At 38.3% G+C, this 18,348-nt stretch overlaps 1 protein-coding gene across 2 annotated transcripts in view; it reads left to right on the top strand.

Moving 5' to 3' along the window:
* ARSJ (arylsulfatase family member J) overlaps window positions 1-17,730 on the top strand; it is a 79,851-nt gene extending 62,121 nt beyond the window's left edge. For both annotated transcript variants that reach the window (XM_045880532.3, XM_064584978.1), the window contains exon 2: window positions 14,398-17,730. In XM_045880532.3, the coding sequence (XP_045736488.1) occupies window positions 14,398-15,802 (1,405 nt within the window). In that variant the 3' untranslated portion in view covers window positions 15,803-17,730. The remainder of the gene's footprint in view (window positions 1-14,397) is intronic.
* Window positions 17,731-18,348: the final 618 nt, after the last annotated feature.

Genomic DNA, 18,348 nt, shown 5'->3' with positions numbered 1-18,348 from the left:
CAGGGAGAGACCTAAAAAATAGGCCACTCCAGGTTGGTAGGTGGCATTTTTTTTGGGGGGGGGGTGGCATTTTTAATACTAGCGAAAGGAACTTACATAAAAGGCTTGTCTTGGGGGCGCCTGGGTGGCTTAGCTGTTAAGCGTCTGCCTTCGGCTCGGGTCATGATCCCAGGGTCCTGGGATCGAGCCCCACGTCATCTGCTTCCTGCTTCCCCCCACCCCCAGCTTGTGTTCCCTCTCTCGCTGTGTCTCTGTCAAATAAATAAATAAATCTTTAAAAAAAAAAAAAAAAAGGCTTGTCTTGGGTGGCAGCAAGATGAATGGATCCCTGCACACTCCCTCCAAATCTTAAAAACGTACTAAGAGTCCCTAACTGGGCTCAGTCACCTAGGCTGTGCAGGGGCTTTCAACATCACATCACCATCTCAAGGCTCTGTCCTTAGAGCAGCCTCTGGGAGCAGGAAAGACAGTGACACCTACATTCCCAGCACCAGGGAGAGGGTGAGGAGCCTCCTAATGCCCATGGCTAGCTCAAAGGTCAATTGACAGGCATGTCCTTTTGATCACATTCCCCAACAATTATATAATGGCTACATATTCCCTGCTAAGCCATCTTTACTTTCAGTTTATTTTCACCTGGTTTGCAGCTAAGACACTAATGAGTTCCACAGGAGTTTGACATGAAATACTTTCACCTATGTGGTAATTTCAGTGCAAAGATACTCAGTTATTTGAAAGATAATTCCTAACCTTGGCTAAGAGGAAGTAATTCTGTTCAAGAATGCAAGAATGTTACCACTTTTTTGGGGAGCTAATTCCTAGAGAAGCCACATGGTGAACATAAATGTCAAGCTCTTCATAATTTTTGTCTTCAAAGTTAGAACTATAAAGAAAATGTTGGACTTAAATATGGCAGTCCTCAGGCACCTGGGTGACTCAGTCAGTTAAACATCTGACTACAGGTCATGATCTCAGGGTCCTGGGATCAAGCCCCATGTCGGGCTCCATGCTCAGCAAGGAGATCACTTCTTCCTCTCCCTCAGCCCCTCCTCCCCCCCACGCCCCACTCATTTTCTTTCTCTTGTTCTCTCACTCTCTCTCTCTCTCCCTCTCTCTTTCAAATAAATCAATAAAATCTTTAAAAAATAGTAAATAAATAAATACGGCAGTCCTGTTTCTAGGGAAATAATAATAATGATGGACTAATGCATACAAAGGAAAATGGAGAGATCATATTTTCAAAATATTTGAAAGGATTTTTAATTTTTTCCTAAGGAATCTATGTTACTGTGAGAATTCTAATATCAAAGGATATTAGGGATATTTTCTTTAACACATCCTGTCTCTAGGGTAAAGTTGGTAACATGAAATGTGGTTTAACATTTAAGTAATCTCTGGTCCATACCTTCAAGTGCATTTTCTGTTTAGAATAGAGGACATTAAAACTTGCACGTTTAGAAAAAATTGATTTAATAATACTCTGTGGTAGTAAAGAGAATAGCAAAAAAAAAATTGAAAATTTTATTTTGACAGTATTGTTACATTTTGCTTTATGGAATATATGTGACCTTAAAATAGTCTCTGTAAATTAAATAATTATAAATACACCTCTGGAGTTAAATTTTACTTTGTAAATAATTTTATAGAAAAGGAACAAACTAATTATATAAATGATCATTTAGACAGATGTTTGGTAATCTTTTATTTATGTCTTAAATCTTTTTTTTTTTTTAAGATTTTATTTATTTGACACAGAGAGAGAGATAGCGAGAGAGGGAACACAAGCAGGGAGAGTGGGAGAGGGAGAAGCAGGCTTCCCGTGGAGCAGGGAGCCCGATGCAGGGCTAGATCCCAGGACCCTGGGATCATGACCTGAGCCGAAAGCAGACACTTAACGACTGAGCCACCCAGGCGCCCCTTAAATCTTTTTTTTTAATGGAGTAGAAAGTATCAATCTTCAAAAGGAATAATTCCAGAAGGAAAGACAACATGGAAAAAAAGAGTCAGGGAGAAGACCTCTAGTTGGGAAGTAAATTTGCCTTTTGATGGAAACTACCAAAAATTCACATACACACTATAGATAAAACTGTAACTGAATAAAATAAAAGTTCATCCACCTGATGTGCAGCAAGCCAATAAAAACTGACACTCAGCTTTTGCAGTAAAGAAAGACAGGCTAGGGGCACCTGGGTGGCTCAGTCGTTAAGCGTCTGCCTTCGGCTCAGGTCATGATCCCAGGGTCCTGGGATCGAGTCCCATATCGGGCTCCCTGCTCAGTGGGAAGCCTGCTTCTCCCTCCCCCACTCCCCCTGCTTTTGTTCCCTCTCTTGCTGTGTGTCTCTCTGTCAAATAAATAAATAAAATCTTAAAAAAGAAAAGAAAGACAGGGTATTTATTAGTATGGTGCCACCCAGGAGAATGGGAGCTAATATTCTAAAGTTCCAAACTCCCTGATGGCTTGCAAATGAAGGGTTTTAAGGGGAAAATTTGGGGTGGGGGGTCTCCTGAAAAGGGGGACACCATTGATTAGGTCATGCTACCAGGTGCTCTGGTGCCACTTCGTCTGATCTCCTGGAGGTCTTTTCCATCTCAAGAGACTTAGAATCTGAAAAATATCTTTATTCTTTATGCTAGAGATTCATTTCGTGCATCTGGTGATTATATCTTTAGGGTAGTGCTGATTAATACCTAAAAGCAAGTAGAGTTGCATTCCTACAGGTTCCTTGGTCAGTCCAGCCCTGCCTGGGGCACTATGACCTCTGGTGTTCATTCTTTCATCTGAACTGGCAAGATGGACGCCGGCTTCAAGATTAAAAGGAAAATTTCCAGAAAGAAGTCACTTAACATGTAATTTGCAGCCATGTTTCTAATGAGACCAGGAAGACTTTATTCAGTGTAGCAAAAGCTTTGATGTTGTAAATGTTAACATATTGTGGATGAGCAAGGCAATTGCAAGGACGAACAGCAGGCACTGATGATGAGGAAAGACCATTCAAAGCCAGGAATTTTTAAGTTACTTGACAAGTTATTCCTTTTTTTTTTTTTTTTTTTTTTTGTTGTTAAATGGAGCATTTTCTCTGTCTTCTAAGACAATTATAGAATTCATTTAGCTCATTCCATCTGCTTTCTTCTGGTCTCAATGTGGTCTCCTGAATAGATGTCCCTAATAGGAAGAATGTTCCTTGATGAGATGAACATTTTCATTCGTTTAGCATTTAATTTCTTTTTTTATTTTAAATTAAAAATTAGTCCCATATGTAATTAGTCTGAGTAGAGTAAGCTAATTTTGTAACACCCTTTCATCTAAGTTTCATTTATAATATATATAAATTATATGTAAATTTATATATCAGGAGTGAAAGCTTCCCCTTATTATTATCTCCCTGGAAATAATCATGTCTAACTATTTGGAGTATATCTTTACAATTTTTTCTTTCTCTTTTTCTTTCTGTGAATATACACTCACTCTCATTCATTTAATCATTCAACAAAATTTTATTGATGTCCTATATGATGAGCCAGGTGATGCAGAACAGCAGTGAACAGTCCCTGTCCTCGTGGAATGTACACATTTTTTGTTATAAAAATGTAATAATACCATAGATATTCTGCCATAGCCAGATGCTCTTTTACTCAACAATATATCATAAGCATTTCACCACATCAGCACTTGGAGCCCCACCATATTCTTTTTTTTTTCCTTCTTCCATTTATACATCTTGAAATAGTTTATACTCACCATCTATACATTTTGTCAACATAAAAAAAAAAGCCAATTATTTTACCAGCAAAGTGGGTTTATTCAGGAATGGTAAAGAATTACAATTCAGGACCTGCAAGCTATAGCAAAACCATAGGCAAGTCCAACAGACAAAGGAGAGGAAGATTATTTTATAGACAAGGAGGAAGTTGGGAGGGGTTGTTCTGAACTAAAATCCATTGAAGAAAAGTAAGAGTTCAGGGGGATGATGGTTTCTCATTGGCTGAGAAACTGGAGTAGTTGATTTCTTGTAGGAGATGCAGTGTATATCTTTTCCTGGTAGGGCCTATAATTGATCATTCTTTCCTGTGGAAGATTCTTTTGTTGGGGTCTATAATTGACAATTCTTCCTGTAATTGATGTTGAGTGGTATGGTTCCTTCTAGCATCCCAACTCCACTTTTGTGGAAAATTAGTATTTTCACAGTTTTCATATTCCATTCAGGTCTCAACTCACTAAAATCTGGATTTCTACTAAAATATGGTTTACCAGGTTGTCAGGGAGAAAGAATTCCCTCTGCCCTTCAAGGTCCTTCTAGCTGGACTAAGAATCAAATTGACATAAGACAGATTAACAGGAGAAAATCAAATTTAGTTTCATATATATGGGAAATCCACACAGACATGAACTTCCAGAGACAGGCAACATGAGGTTTATTTGACTTTCTGGGCTGAGGGGTAAGGATTTGGGGATACAGAGGAAAGGAAGTCTATTAGCAGGAAGGTGAGGGGAGATGTTTGGAAAACAAAGTTTACCCTATTATATGGTCAAGTTTCTTAGGTAAAAAGGAACTTATGTTAATATCTCTCTTCCTGGTACATCCAGGAAGTTGTGAGGTAGGTAAAGAGCTTTTTCTGAATTTGCTGTGTTTAACTCAAAATAAATTTCATGCTAAAGTAGCCCGTCTTGAGGCAGCCTGCCCTTGTCTCCTACAAGGTCATACAGGCTTATTGCCAAGTTCAGTTGATGTCTTTTAATTCTCACCTCTCGGCTTCTCTACCGTATGTGATGCTGTCAACTCTAAAACTGCCCTTTACTACTCTAGTTCACACACTAGCTATTTCATCTCAAACTCTTTCACTGGTGCTCTTGCTTTTCTTCTGAGTGATAGCATTTCCTGGGCTCCATCTTTGGCCCTCAGTCTCTATCTTTAGATGGTCTCATGAGCTCCCATGAATTCACCCACCACCTATATGCTCATGAGTCTCAAATCTTAGAGCTATTTCATCGTATACATCTCTACCTGGATATCTTACAGGTGCTTCCAACCAAACAGAGCAGGATTCATCATCTTCCTATTCATTCCTGTTCTTCTTCCTACATTTCTTAACTTAATGCAAGAAAACTCCTTTCACCCCACCACCCAGCCCAGACACTTGGGACTCATTTTTAACATCCCCTGTCCCATGTTCCCCACAGCCTATAGCCCACTCAGATGTGCCTCGTTAGAGTCCTCCCCTCATCCTTACTGTCACACATCTCTGTTTCAGCTGTCAGTGTTTATCTCTTACACTAGGGCAAAACATCCCTGCCTTTGTCTTGTTCCACTACAATCTACCCTTCACACTACAATCAGAGTGTTTTTTCTAATGCAGACTTTTATTATGTATTACTCTTTTCAAAAGTATGTCGGTGGTTTCTTGTGAGTATCACATTAAGTACAAAAACCTTTGTATAGCTGTATGCTATAATACAACTCTATGTAACTTGGCACCTACTTGTCTGTGTAGTCTCATCTTCCATGAAGATATGTCTGAATCTCTGTTCTCATATCCTGAACTGTTGATCCACAGAGGGCCAAATTCTCTCCCTTTGTGCATTTGAACATTCTACTCCTCTTATTGAAATACTCTCTTTGCCTTCCCTTCAACTCTTCACCTGGCCGCACCTCCTCCCTCAACAATCACCTCAGATTCATGTTCCCTTGTGACTACGTGTTTTTTTCCATATTGTTCTGGGTGTTTCACATATCTGCCTTTTCCCCATATTCACCTACATACCCCTATTAATGCACTTAGATCAAACATGGCCCCTTTTGAGAGCATTTCCTGACCTTCTGTGAGTACTCAGAGAATGCTGTGGTTGTCTTCTTGCAGTGTTTACTCCTGTCATGATAATCCTCTAATCGTTGTCTGTCTCTAACACTAGACTTGCTACCTAACCATCTTTCATAGCCTCTAATTCAGGAAATGAGGGGAAGCCCTGGTGTGTTGCCACAGCCAACTGCTCCATCCCGAGGAATCCTGACAAATCAAAAGCATAGCTCCTGGCTGGGTTTGCCAACAGTGTTGTCCAACAAATTCAGATAAACTTGTCACAAGAGAAGCCAATAATTCAAGAGGGGGTTTTAGAAAAGAGATGGAGAGAAATTTATTTTGGGTGCAGGCAGCTGGGGAGGTGGCAGGCTCAAGCCTTAACAACTGACCTCTTCACTGGCAACCTGAAATTTTATAAGGAGAGGATGGAGGTTGGAGGTACGTGCAAGAGAGCAGGCAGAGTACATGATCATGGATAGGGGTCAGTATGTGTTCAGCCCATGAACATGGGTGGGGAGGGGGATGTGTGGTCTTCTGGGCAGTCCATTGCTATCTGGGCTTTTCTGGGCTGGTGGTTAGAATGTTCCAGTCATTGCAAGACACCTTCATTAATGCCTCAAGAAAGTGTGATAAGAAATAAGCACAATGGGTTTTACTTAGAGCATGAATTAAATGATCTTATCTATTTCTGATTTTAACTGTTGGGGTCTATAGTTGAGTAAGAAGGCTCACTAACTGAGTGCTTTCTGAGCAGGAATCATCTTCTACAAATTTATGACCCCCAAAGTTAGCAGTGTCTGGCTCATTGTAGGTGAATGAGTTTTAAATAAGTGATTCATTCTAAACCATGACGAGTTTTTCATCTCATGAATGAATATCCAATGAATATCCATTCATTCATGAGATAAAAATCTAGACATTGAGTTGTTATGGTACCTCTCTCCCACTTACACCCTTTGTCAGAAGATATAATTAACTGAAAGATGAAAGAAATTAAGGCCTATAAATAGAATGACAGTCTTTGAGATAAAAGAGTCTTTTGGAAGGAAGTGATGAAGGAATACCTTTCAGAATATGGAAAATTAGTTATATTTTTCTAATTTATAAATATCTGAGTGACATTTGATTCATAACCTAGTGTCTTATACCTGGTTCCTTCCCTTCAAAATACCAATTTCTCCTGCATATTGGCTGATTTTGTATTCTGTAACAATCCTAGACATTGGAGTCTGCATGGAACTGTGAGGATTCATGTTTTATCTTTATAAGTATCTTGTATTTATAAGGGTACATTAACTATGTAATTGGATTAAAACAATAATATTATATTAGACATTCCTAGACAAAAGAGAATTCAAAACTACTGCCACTGCCAGAACCCAGTGATATAAATTAACATTTAAAAAGATTACAGAAGTCTTTACACATTCTAATGCCAAGCTGAAAGGCCCACTTAGCTTTTGTCTTTTAAGTTGGCAGGAAAGTGAGAATGATGGCTATTGATGTTAACAGATGTGGCATCAACTCTAGGTTCACTATTGTTCATATGGAATTTTCTTCACATGGTACCCAGATGGTAACAAAAAAGTAGAATAAATTTCAAAATTAGTTTATTTTTTAATCATGATTACTGCATTCAGAAAATATTATGTGAGAGGCGCCTGGGTGGCTCAGTCGGTTGAGTGTCTGCCTTCGGCTCGGGTCATGATCCCGGGGTCCTGGAATGGAGCCCCGCATCGGGCTCCCTGCTCTGCGGGAAGCCTGCGGGTCATGATCCCGGGGTCCTGGAATCGAGCCCCGCATCGGGCAGGGAGCCTGCTTCTCCCTCTACCACTCCCCCTGCTTGTGTTCCCTCTCTCGCTGTCTCTCTCTCTGTCAAATAAATAAATAAATCTTAAAAAAAAAAAAAGAAAATATGTGAAAAACCTATTTTTTAAGCTAACTTTATATTATTCAAAGAAAGAACTTAAGTATATATGGATGCATTATGGAAATTTCTTTATCAAACACCTGTACATAATATTATAAACTTGTTTTTGTAAAACTGCTCTGAGGTTGCACAGCATTCTTTAAGGAAACGTTGACCTGTCATCCTTGATCCATGAATTCTCAGGTTTAGAAGGCACCTTAGAGGTAACCTAGTACTCCTTTCCCAATTCAAATACATCTTTTAAAGAATCCCTGGCAGGTGACTATGTAGTCTATTTTGTTATTTTTGTTTTCTTCTTTTAGTTGTGGGGTTTTGTAGTTGTTGTTGTTTGCATTGTTGTTGTTGTTTTGCAATCTACCATTTTGTAATGTTATCCATTAGTCATAATTGTATACTTTGGAACGAAACAGAGATCAGCTGGTCCGTCCACTGTTCACCAAAATATGAAAGCCACAAATTCAGAAGTCCTTGATTTTTTTTCCTTTTCCTTTCCCACTACCCTCCCTTCACTGATTTTGTCCTATCAGTTCTAAATTTAAATTATACATCTGATTTACCCACTTACGTCCATTTTCACTGCCACTAGGTGGTAGTCCAGGCCACCATCATCTTTGACCCACACTCCTGTAATAGCCTTCTCATTAATCCCTGTGTTTCAATTCTCATCTCCTTACAAGCAACTTTCTGTACCAGTGGTCTCCACACTGGAATATATACACTCCAGGGCAATGCAGGGTCATTCATTAGGATACAAGAACAAATACCAGAAATTCTATTTCTATTTATTTTTATCCCATTCTTCTTAATTTCTATTTCATGTATGCTTATAATGTTGATAAATTAGTACAGTCCTGCATGTGTGTCATTTATAAATAAATAAATGTACATGTATTTGGGGGATCATGCTTAAATATTGAATACTCTATTCCAGATATGTTCTGATTAGCCCAGAGTAGGATTATTACTTCTTAGAATCCGCACACTGCCCTTATATAATGTAAGATCTTATTAGCATTTTAACTCTTTGCTTTTTTCCAAATTCATAATCTGATATATCCAACTTCCCAGATCCATAACGAACATGTAAATCACTGCTTCTTAACATGCAGTGCCTTCCATTTGTCCCAATTAGATTTTCTTACACTTTCTAAAAAAATTTTGAAACAATCTCATACTTGCGGGAAAAGTCAAGTACCATACAAGTACAACACAAATAATATTTTTTTCTGGACCATTTGGGAGTTCACTGCCAACCTGATGCCCCATCATCTCTAATACTTTATATTTCTGACAAAATCTCTTTCTACGCTGGTCACAAGACTATCAAAATCAAGAAATTAACATTGTTATTCCCATTTAATCCTTAGACCCTATTAAAAATTTGCCAGTTCTCAAAGTATGTCCTTTATCATAACTATTCCAATTCAGAATCACATGCTGCAATTATTTGTCAGGTTTCCTTATTCTCTTTCAAATTGGAAAAATTAACTCATTCCTTCTTTGACTTACATTATCTGGACACTTTTGAATATTTTAGACCGGTTATTTTGTAGAATATCCCTCAATTTGGGTTTGCCCATTGTTTTCTCGGGACGAGATTGAGGTGATGCATCTTAGGCTGACACACAGAAACAGTGCTGTGCTCCTTTCATTACATCCTATCTGGAGGCACATGATGTTGGTTTGTCCCAGTTATTGGTGATGTTAACTTTGATCGCTAGATTAATATGGTGTTTATCAGGTGCTTTCACTGTACAGTTACTCTTTTAAAGATTTTGTTTATTTATTTGTCAGAGAGAGAGCACACAAGCAGGGGGAGCAGGCAGAGAGAGAGGCGGGCTCTCCACTGAGCAAGGAGCCCAATGCGGGAGTTGACCCCAAGACCCTGGGACCATGACCTGAGCTGCTGAAGGCAGACGCTTAACCGACTGAGCCACCCAGGCGTCGCTGTACAGTTACTCTTTTATTACATGTTTTGTGGGGAGGTACTGTGCGACTATGTCATTATCCCATTCCATAGCAAACTTTTATTATTTACCAATTTATTTATATTAGTATGGACTCAGGGTTTCTATTTTATTCAGTGGGTATAATTTTTTACTATTTCTTACCATCATTTATTTTGATACTTGCATTGTCCCATATTTGGCCATGAGATCCCCCTCGTTCAGGCTTCTGCATCTTTTTGACATTCCCTTCACTCTTTGAGCGCTTCCTTGATTTTTGATCTATGTCTCACTTTCTTTGTTTTGACATTTCAGGTCATTTATATTATTTTGAGCCTTGATTATGCCACTTATAATATCAGCTATTCCTCCTAGATGATAAGCATTTCTTCTGTTTCTTTGTTCAAGTCATGGATAATAATGGATGATAATGGATATGGATATATAATGGATTATAATAATGGATATAATGGATATAGTGGATAATAATGACCAGTGTGTTGAAGCCGAGGAAAGAGCCCTGTTGTACTGTTCCAGAGACTACTTCCCAGATCAGCAGTCTTCAACGAATTAATCAATATACTATTTTGTAGTGTATTTTGAAGACTTATTGATCATCAAGCTAGTTGCTGCTGCCAAGTTAGAGTCACTATCAAGCCAAAGATTCTTCCCTGGATTCCAACCATCTCCTTCCTGAAAGAAAATAATTTCTTAGCATTCAGTGCTGTTCTCCATGACTGAAAGCACTGTCTCCATCCCCACCTGATCCCAGGGTTCAGAGAACTCATACTTTATTTTTTTATTTTTATTTTTTTAAAGATTTTATTTATTTATTTGACAGAGAGAGATATAGCGAGAGAGGGAACACAAGCAGGGGGAGTGGGAGAGGGAGAAGCAGGCTTCCTGCAGAGCAGGAAGCCCGATGCAGGGCTCGATCCCAGGACCTGGGATCACGACCTGAGCTGAAGGCAGACACTTAATGCCTGAGCCACCCAGGCGCCCCAAGAACTCATACTTTAAAGTCACTCCCATTGCAAGAAGGATCTTGACTTAGAGCTCACTTAAGGATATCAAAGCTTTGGGTACCAGGAGGTGGTAGACAAAACAAACAACAACTTAGTCCCTGGCACACATTTTACACTCAGTATACTGCTTAACTGAGCAAATGAATAAATACTGAAGATTAATGCAAATAAATTAATCCAAACTTGAAATGGGTCTAGCTGTCCAATAATCTATGAGTGTTCATGGAAAAGCCTCTAATGCCAAAAATCTGGATTCCAGATTTTTTTTTCAAGACTTACAGCTGTGAAACTTGACAAACCACTGAATTACTCTGAGTTTCAGTGTTTTTTGTTTTTGTTGTTATTAGATGAAAATAATAAATGGAACACTCCTGCCTCATCCACAGACTTGTATAAGCCAGAGAAATCATGTAAATGAAAATTATCTATATGCCTTAATTTGTATTAATGTGTAACATCATTCTTATGGTGAATATACAATGTTACCATACAGTTATTTTTTCATTATTTTATAAGAAAATGAGCAGATTAAAAAGAAAATGAACAGATTTTTGAAATGCCCATCATTTTCCTAAACTGTTTACCTAATACTGACATTTTTTAAAAAAGAAAATGAAGCTTAAAAATTTTTTTAAATTAACTAAATAAAATAACACAGAGAAGAAAAGAAAATGAAGCTAACTTAGCTTTTTGAAATACTCACGAATCATCTACTTAAAAATTGTTCTCAGATTTTTCTGGGATCAATATAAACCTCACTATTTGATTTACAAAAATCCTTCCTTTCTTTAATTAGAAAGTTAGAACAGATTTGCTTCTCAAAACTGATGGCATTTTTCCCCTGCTCTTTGATTTTTCAAAAAGTACTGATTTTATTTTTTTTTTAAGATTTTATGTATTTATTTGTCAGAGAGAGAGGGAGGGGGAACACAAGCAGGGGGAGTGGGAGAGGGAGAAGCAGGCTTCCCGCTGAGCAAGGAGCCTGATGTGGGGCTTGATCCCAGGACCCCCGGATCACAACCCGAGCCAAAGGCAGATGCTCAACTGACTGAGCCAACCAGGCATCCAAGAAGTACTGATTTTAACTCTTGAATAGAGAGAGCATCAGATTTAACTCCTGTCATTCAGGAATCATTTCCCAGCTTGGTGGGCAGGCTGGAGGAGTTGGGGGTCATCTCTATATCTCTATTCTATCTATAAAATTAATGTAAAAGCATCCTACTTCTTACTGTTGTAGTGAGGACTAAATGTAATAATGCATGTGAAAGAAGGCCTATAAATAATAAAACTTTGTACAAATATGTAAGTAACATATGACTCAGAACTTGGAAGTAATAATAGCAAAACCTGTCATCTATTGATGTAGTCTCCTTATCAGATTCTATGCTTTCTTTCAATGCTACAACGACCCAATATGTATTATTATCCCTGTTTTACAGATGAGGAAACTGAGGATCAGAGGGGTTAAGTACTGCCCAAAGTCACACAGCTAATAAGCAGTGGAGCAAATTCAATCTCAGGTCTGTCTGACCCCCAAACTCTACCCTTAACCCATGCCACAAATTCTACCCCAAACGTCACCAATTTGGCCCCAAAATCTTGAATCCATTTAATAAGAGTCTGTCCTGAGAAGATCGCTTGTATTCATGAGCTGCTGCCCAACCTTTATGTTGTCGGTTCTAAATTTTCCAATATGAAAACTGTTTTAGGTTGTGGGGAAAACAGAAACTATACAGTTAATAGTTCTGATGATGTCTCTTACTTATCTGCTAACACTGTATCCTCTCCTGAAAGAAGCAGACCTCTTCTTTCCTACTCTTTTTGTGAGCATTTTCTGTATTTCATGCTTTTCAAAAGGCTAAATTACTTTTGCTTTTAGGACTAGCTGAGAAAATGCCCAGTTTGATTAGAAAGACTTGAATTGGTTAGCCATTCAATGAGTTGAATAGATACGCTGGCCAAGTACATTTTCTGCATAGAATAATTTAGTTAATAATTCATTAGAATTCTTACCCATGCAGATTTTCCATTTTTAAATTTACTCAATGCTTACATTGATAGGTGTTACCAATTTGTCATGTACTCATACAAAATCGGTGGTTTCACAAGTAAATGTTTTGGATCCTGAACTGGATCATCGGAAATTATCAAGGATAGTAACAATACTTTATGAATTGGGTGCTAAATAATGCTTATGAAATGCTTATTTCTTTGAGAGTTTATCACATTTTAAATGACCACAATCGTGATAATTGTGAAACTTTGACAGCTTAATGATCAGCAGAGTAGACAGGGCCCCATGTTGAATGCTGCTTTGCATTAGTGACCGAATTTCCCTATGGATCCTACAAAACCATCAAGGTTACTGCAACTGATGCTTCAAAAGAATTCAGTTACACTATACTATCATGTGAAAATTTAAATAAATTGCAGTATTCACCCAAGGTATGTATGACATGTTGGCCTTGCAGGTTAAATTAATTTTAAAAATTTTTTATTTTGATCTCAATATTACTCTTTGTAACTTGATTCCAAGAATATTTTCATATCTACCTTCTGCAACCTTCATTTTCTCAGAATTTCTGTATTTTCTATTTTAAAAGTCCTTTTGAACTTATGTAATAACTATGGAATCAATTGCTTTTAAATGTCATGAACCTAATAAACACATCTTGACCCAAATGAAAATTCATACACTTATGTGATGATAACCATTCTCTGAGGAAAAGTCCTTGGCAATATATCCTTGGGAAAAGAACAATGCTGGAAACTAACATTCACTTAATTTTAATGTATAACGTTTGCCTTGTTTTCTTAGACTATAAGTGAATGTAATTTTTTTTTAAATGGAGACACTGGAAAAAATATGAAAGGACTTGTTTCCTGCTGTTTTTGGGAAAATGTAATCCTTCCTTAGCATTAGCTAAAACCCTTACTCTAAAATGGTTTTCCCAAAATAATGTATTGGGAGCCAGAAAAATTCCCTTTCTCTTTACAGAGATCTAACAGGTTGGGAACTAATTATAAAGTATTTTTTGACAATCAAACAGCAGACTTTTATATAACTTTTGCTTCTATTTTTAGTGCTTCAGAATTAGCTTGAAATAGATCTCAGGAAATGATTCGGAAGCTAATGTGAGGTCCCTAGACTAAAAACTAATAATAATACTACTCTAACATTTGTATCCTTTTCCTCATCACATTAGTTTTCTATGTCATATAATTAATTAAGAGATTACAGTTTATTCAGATTAATTCCATTAAAAGAACTTTAAAAACACTTGAGATACGGGTGCCTGGGTGGCTCAGTCGGTTAAGCGTCCAACTCTTGATTTCGGCCCAGGTCATGATCAGGGTCAGGAGATGGAGCCCTGTGTAGGGCTCTGAGCTCCATGCTCAAGATTCTCTCTCCTTCTGCCCCTCCCCCATCCCACTCGCACTCTCTCTCAAAAAAACAACAAAAGCACTTTGAGGTAAGGGGTAAAATCTTAGTTTCAAAAGTACTAATTTAGAGTCAACTGTATTTCAAATGTTAAATATGAAGCTAATTAGGCTAAGACTTCTGAGTCAACAGTAGAAATGCTGAATTGGTCCTATTTCATTCGGGGTAAAGTTTCTCCGCACAGAACCATTGTTTAATTTAAGAATCATTGTAATACCTCTTTTATCCTGCACTGACCACATTTTTACTCTTGTCAAGGTATCAGATACACACCGGACTTCAACATTCTATCATAAGACCTACCCAACCCAACTGCTTACCTCTGGACAATGCAACCCTACCTCAGAAGCTGAAGGAGGTTGGCTATTCAACACATATGGTTGGAAAATGGCACTTGGGTTTTTATAGAAAAGAATGTATGCCCACCAAGAGAGGATTTGATACCTTTTTTGGTTCCCTCCTGGGAAGTGGTGATTACTATACGCACTACAAATGTGACAGTCCTGGGATGTGTGGCTATGACTTGTATGAAAATGACAACGCTGCCTGGGACTATGACAATGGCATCTACTCCACACAGATGTACACTCAAAGAGTTCAGCAAATCTTAGCTTCTCATGACCCCAGAAAGCCTATATTTCTATATATTGCCTACCAAGCTGTTCACTCACCACTGCAAGCCCCCGGCAGGTATTTTGAACACTACAGATCCATTATCAACATAAATAGGCGGAGGTACGCTGCCATGCTTTCCTGCTTAGATGAAGCAATCAACAATGTGACCCTGGCCCTGAAGACTTATGGTTTCTATAACAACAGCATTATCATATACTCTTCAGATAATGGTGGCCAGCCCACAGCAGGAGGAAGTAACTGGCCTCTCAGAGGTAGCAAAGGGACATACTGGGAAGGGGGCATTCGGGCTATCGGCTTTGTGCATAGTCCACTTCTGAAAAACAAGGGAACCGTGTGTAAGGAGCTTGTGCACATCACCGACTGGTACCCCACTCTGATTTCACTGGCTGAAGGACAGATTGATGAGGACATTCAGCTGGATGGCTACGATGTCTGGGAAACCATAAGTGAGGGCCTTCGTTCGCCCCGGGTGGATATTTTGCACAACATTGACCCCATTTATACCAAGGCAAAAAATGGCTCCTGGGCAGCAGGCTACGGGATCTGGAACACCGCCATCCAGTCAGCCATCAGGGTGCAGCACTGGAAACTGCTTACAGGAAACCCTGGCTACAGTGACTGGGTGCCCCCTCAGTCTTTCAGCAACCTGGGGCCCAACCGCTGGCACAACGAACGAATCACCTTGTCGACCAGCAAAAGCATATGGCTGTTCAACATCACAGCCGACCCCTATGAGAGAGTGGACCTGTCTCACAGGTATCCTGGAATCGTGAAGCAGCTGCTGCGGAGGCTCTCGCAGTTCAACAAAACCGCAGTGCCTGTCAGGTACCCCCCCAAAGACCCCAGGAGTAACCCTCGGCTCAATGGGGGAGTCTGGGGACCATGGTATAAAGAGGAACACAAGAGAAAGAAGCCAAGCAAAAATAAGGCTGAGAAAAAGCAGAAGAAAAGTAAGACCAAGAAGCAACAGCAGAAAGCAGGTTCATTTTCAAATTGCCGTTCTGATGTTTGCCATCACCGTGGATAAGTACACGTTTTTTCCTGGCTGGTTAAACTTAAGTCGGTCTTAGTCTTTTAGCTGTTTTCTAGGTAAACCAGCAAATCTGGCTCGATGCTACCACGGCCATAAGCACCAGACTTACTTTCGCGTGTTGGCCACGGGGAAAACAGGGCTATTCAGTGCCAAAGGTGCTACCCTTGCGAGCCACACGTGGAGGAGAATGGAGATGCTGATTTCTTTTGCTCCTTTGTGAAAGTGCTCCTTAAGGATTTCAGCTGCTGTGTTTCCGACGAAGGACCAAACACTTGCTTTAAACTGCAAGCCATGAATATGTTAATTTCATGCAAGTTACAGGGTAGCAGGATGAAAAGTACCTTTGATCAAGTACAAAGGTTGCCTCACCTCAAAAGGCCTTGAAAAATATTTTCTCTTAGTGAATTATTGTATCTCCATCTTATGATACTTGGTTTTTTAAATTAATTCCATTTCACGTATCATTTCCCTTCCTGTGAAAATAAGCTGTTTCCTCCTGTGTAAACAGCTTGCACCTCATTTTATCACGCATGAGGGAATGGCAAATAAGAATGTTTGAGCACACTGCCAAAACGTGAATGTAACTATTTTCTAAACACTTTAACAGAATGACATTTCAACGTAAAGTACATAATTTATTTTACAGAAAAAATATTATTTTGTTTTCATAAAAAGTTATACAAATGACTTTTATTTTTATTTTCTATATACTGTTAGAAGTTTATTTCATATCTTCAAGATTACCAAGCACTGTAATACTATAAATTACTGTAATACTGTGTGAATTCATAGAATATAAAAAGAAAATTAGTCAGAATAAATGATAATCATCACTGTTCAACCATTATTTTGAATGTAAAAAGATGAATATATTCCTTACAAATTACTTGGAAATTCAGTGTTGTATGGGGTTGAGAGACAACTTTATTGTTTCTGTCATAAACACTTTATTTATGTGTCTTTATTATTAAAATGACTTATTTTACAGCACTAGCAAATTTAGTGTGGTTTTCCTGATCTAGTTTCTAGATAAAATTATATTATTCATCTTAACAACAAAAATCTTTACAAATAGGCAATTTTCTAACAACCATATTATTTATGTATAAAAATATAAAAATATATAAAACATATATGTATTTTAAATATATAAATATGTAAAATATATTTATATATTATTTATAATATGGATTTTGCAAATAAGAGGTGTTTCCACTTGGCTATTTCATAGAGAAAAATGTTATTTTGTTAATCTATAACATTTATGATGATCCTACTCTTACACAAAGTAGATACGGTGGGGATGTGATTTTAAGTTCTCTATTAATGGCCATAACTTTTTCAATGGAAATAAATTAGCCCACAGGCTTCTATCTGGAAATGGCTTCACAGATGTTCGCTCTTTGTAAGAATACCTGCCACCTGCACATGGTGCTAGGTAGACTGTGATTTAAGAGAAGTCTGTCTTGCAGGGCGCCTGGGTGGCTCAGTTGGTTAGGTCATGCTCCTGGGCTCCCTGCTCAACAGGGAGTCTGCTTCTGCCCCTCCCCCTGCTCATGTGCTGGGCTTACTCTCTCTCTCTCAAATAAATAAAATCTTTTTTTTTTTTTTAAAGTCTGTCTTGCCCTTAAAAAACTAAAGTCTAACATAATAGTCACCTATAAATAATGAACAAAAATATTTTCAAAATGCTGTCAGCAAACCTCTAGGTCTTTCAAGACATCCAGGAAGGAAAATCCTCTACAGTTGACTTTCATGCCCTAATCATTAAAACTGTGTTAATACTGGACATTTAGTCTCAGGCATCATTCTCCTAAACTATGATTCTCAGGCTGCATTTCTAGAGCTGTCCGTGGCTCTTTCAAGTGTAAACTGCAGCTTTTTAAAACCTCTGATCCTTTTACCAGGAGACCAAAAGAAAGTCCTGGACTGAAAAATAAGTTTCCCACTAGTTTTGTCAGAAAACAGCTTGTGGATATGGCCATGCATCTTGGATGAGAAAGGATATAAAACAGTTAATGCGAACAAAAAAGCAACAAACCCTTATGGTCCCTTTCCAGTGAAAACATCCACCCCAGGTCTGTCAAGTCTACTAAAGGAGTTGTTTCATCTATATTTACATACTCTTACTTCACTTTTCAAAAAATTGAGTGAATGTTACAGTTTTCTTGACCAGGCCCTTTTTGAAAATCTGAAGGACAGAGAAAACACTGGGCCACTGACAGCTGAATAAGTATACGGTAAATACACTTTAACATTTGCTATCCCACGGTCCATGAATTTGGCATCAGGATTAGCTTCTTAAGCATTTTATTCACAGGATTCTTGAGCACCCAAATTGTGAATTTGTCAGCAGCCATCAGAGGAGGTGTTGGCAGAAAGATATACATTCATTCAACAAATATTTATTAAATTCTACTATCTGTCAGGTAAAATTCTAGGGGCTTGGGATGTATCAATGAACAAAATGAATAAAAATTCTTACCTTTGTGCAGGTTATGCTCTTGCCAAGTTAGGCAGACAATAAATAATGAACATAA

The sequence above is a fragment of the Mirounga angustirostris genome, unplaced genomic scaffold (assembly GCF_029215605.1).
Source record: "Mirounga angustirostris isolate CCGP_5_RB_7025 unplaced genomic scaffold, mMirAng1.0.hap1 SCAF_2, whole genome shotgun sequence".
Classification (NCBI taxonomy): Eukaryota; Metazoa; Chordata; class Mammalia; order Carnivora; family Phocidae; genus Mirounga; species Mirounga angustirostris.
The sequence above is the reverse complement of the archived record's forward strand: the minus strand, read 5'-3'. Positions and strand labels throughout refer to the sequence as shown.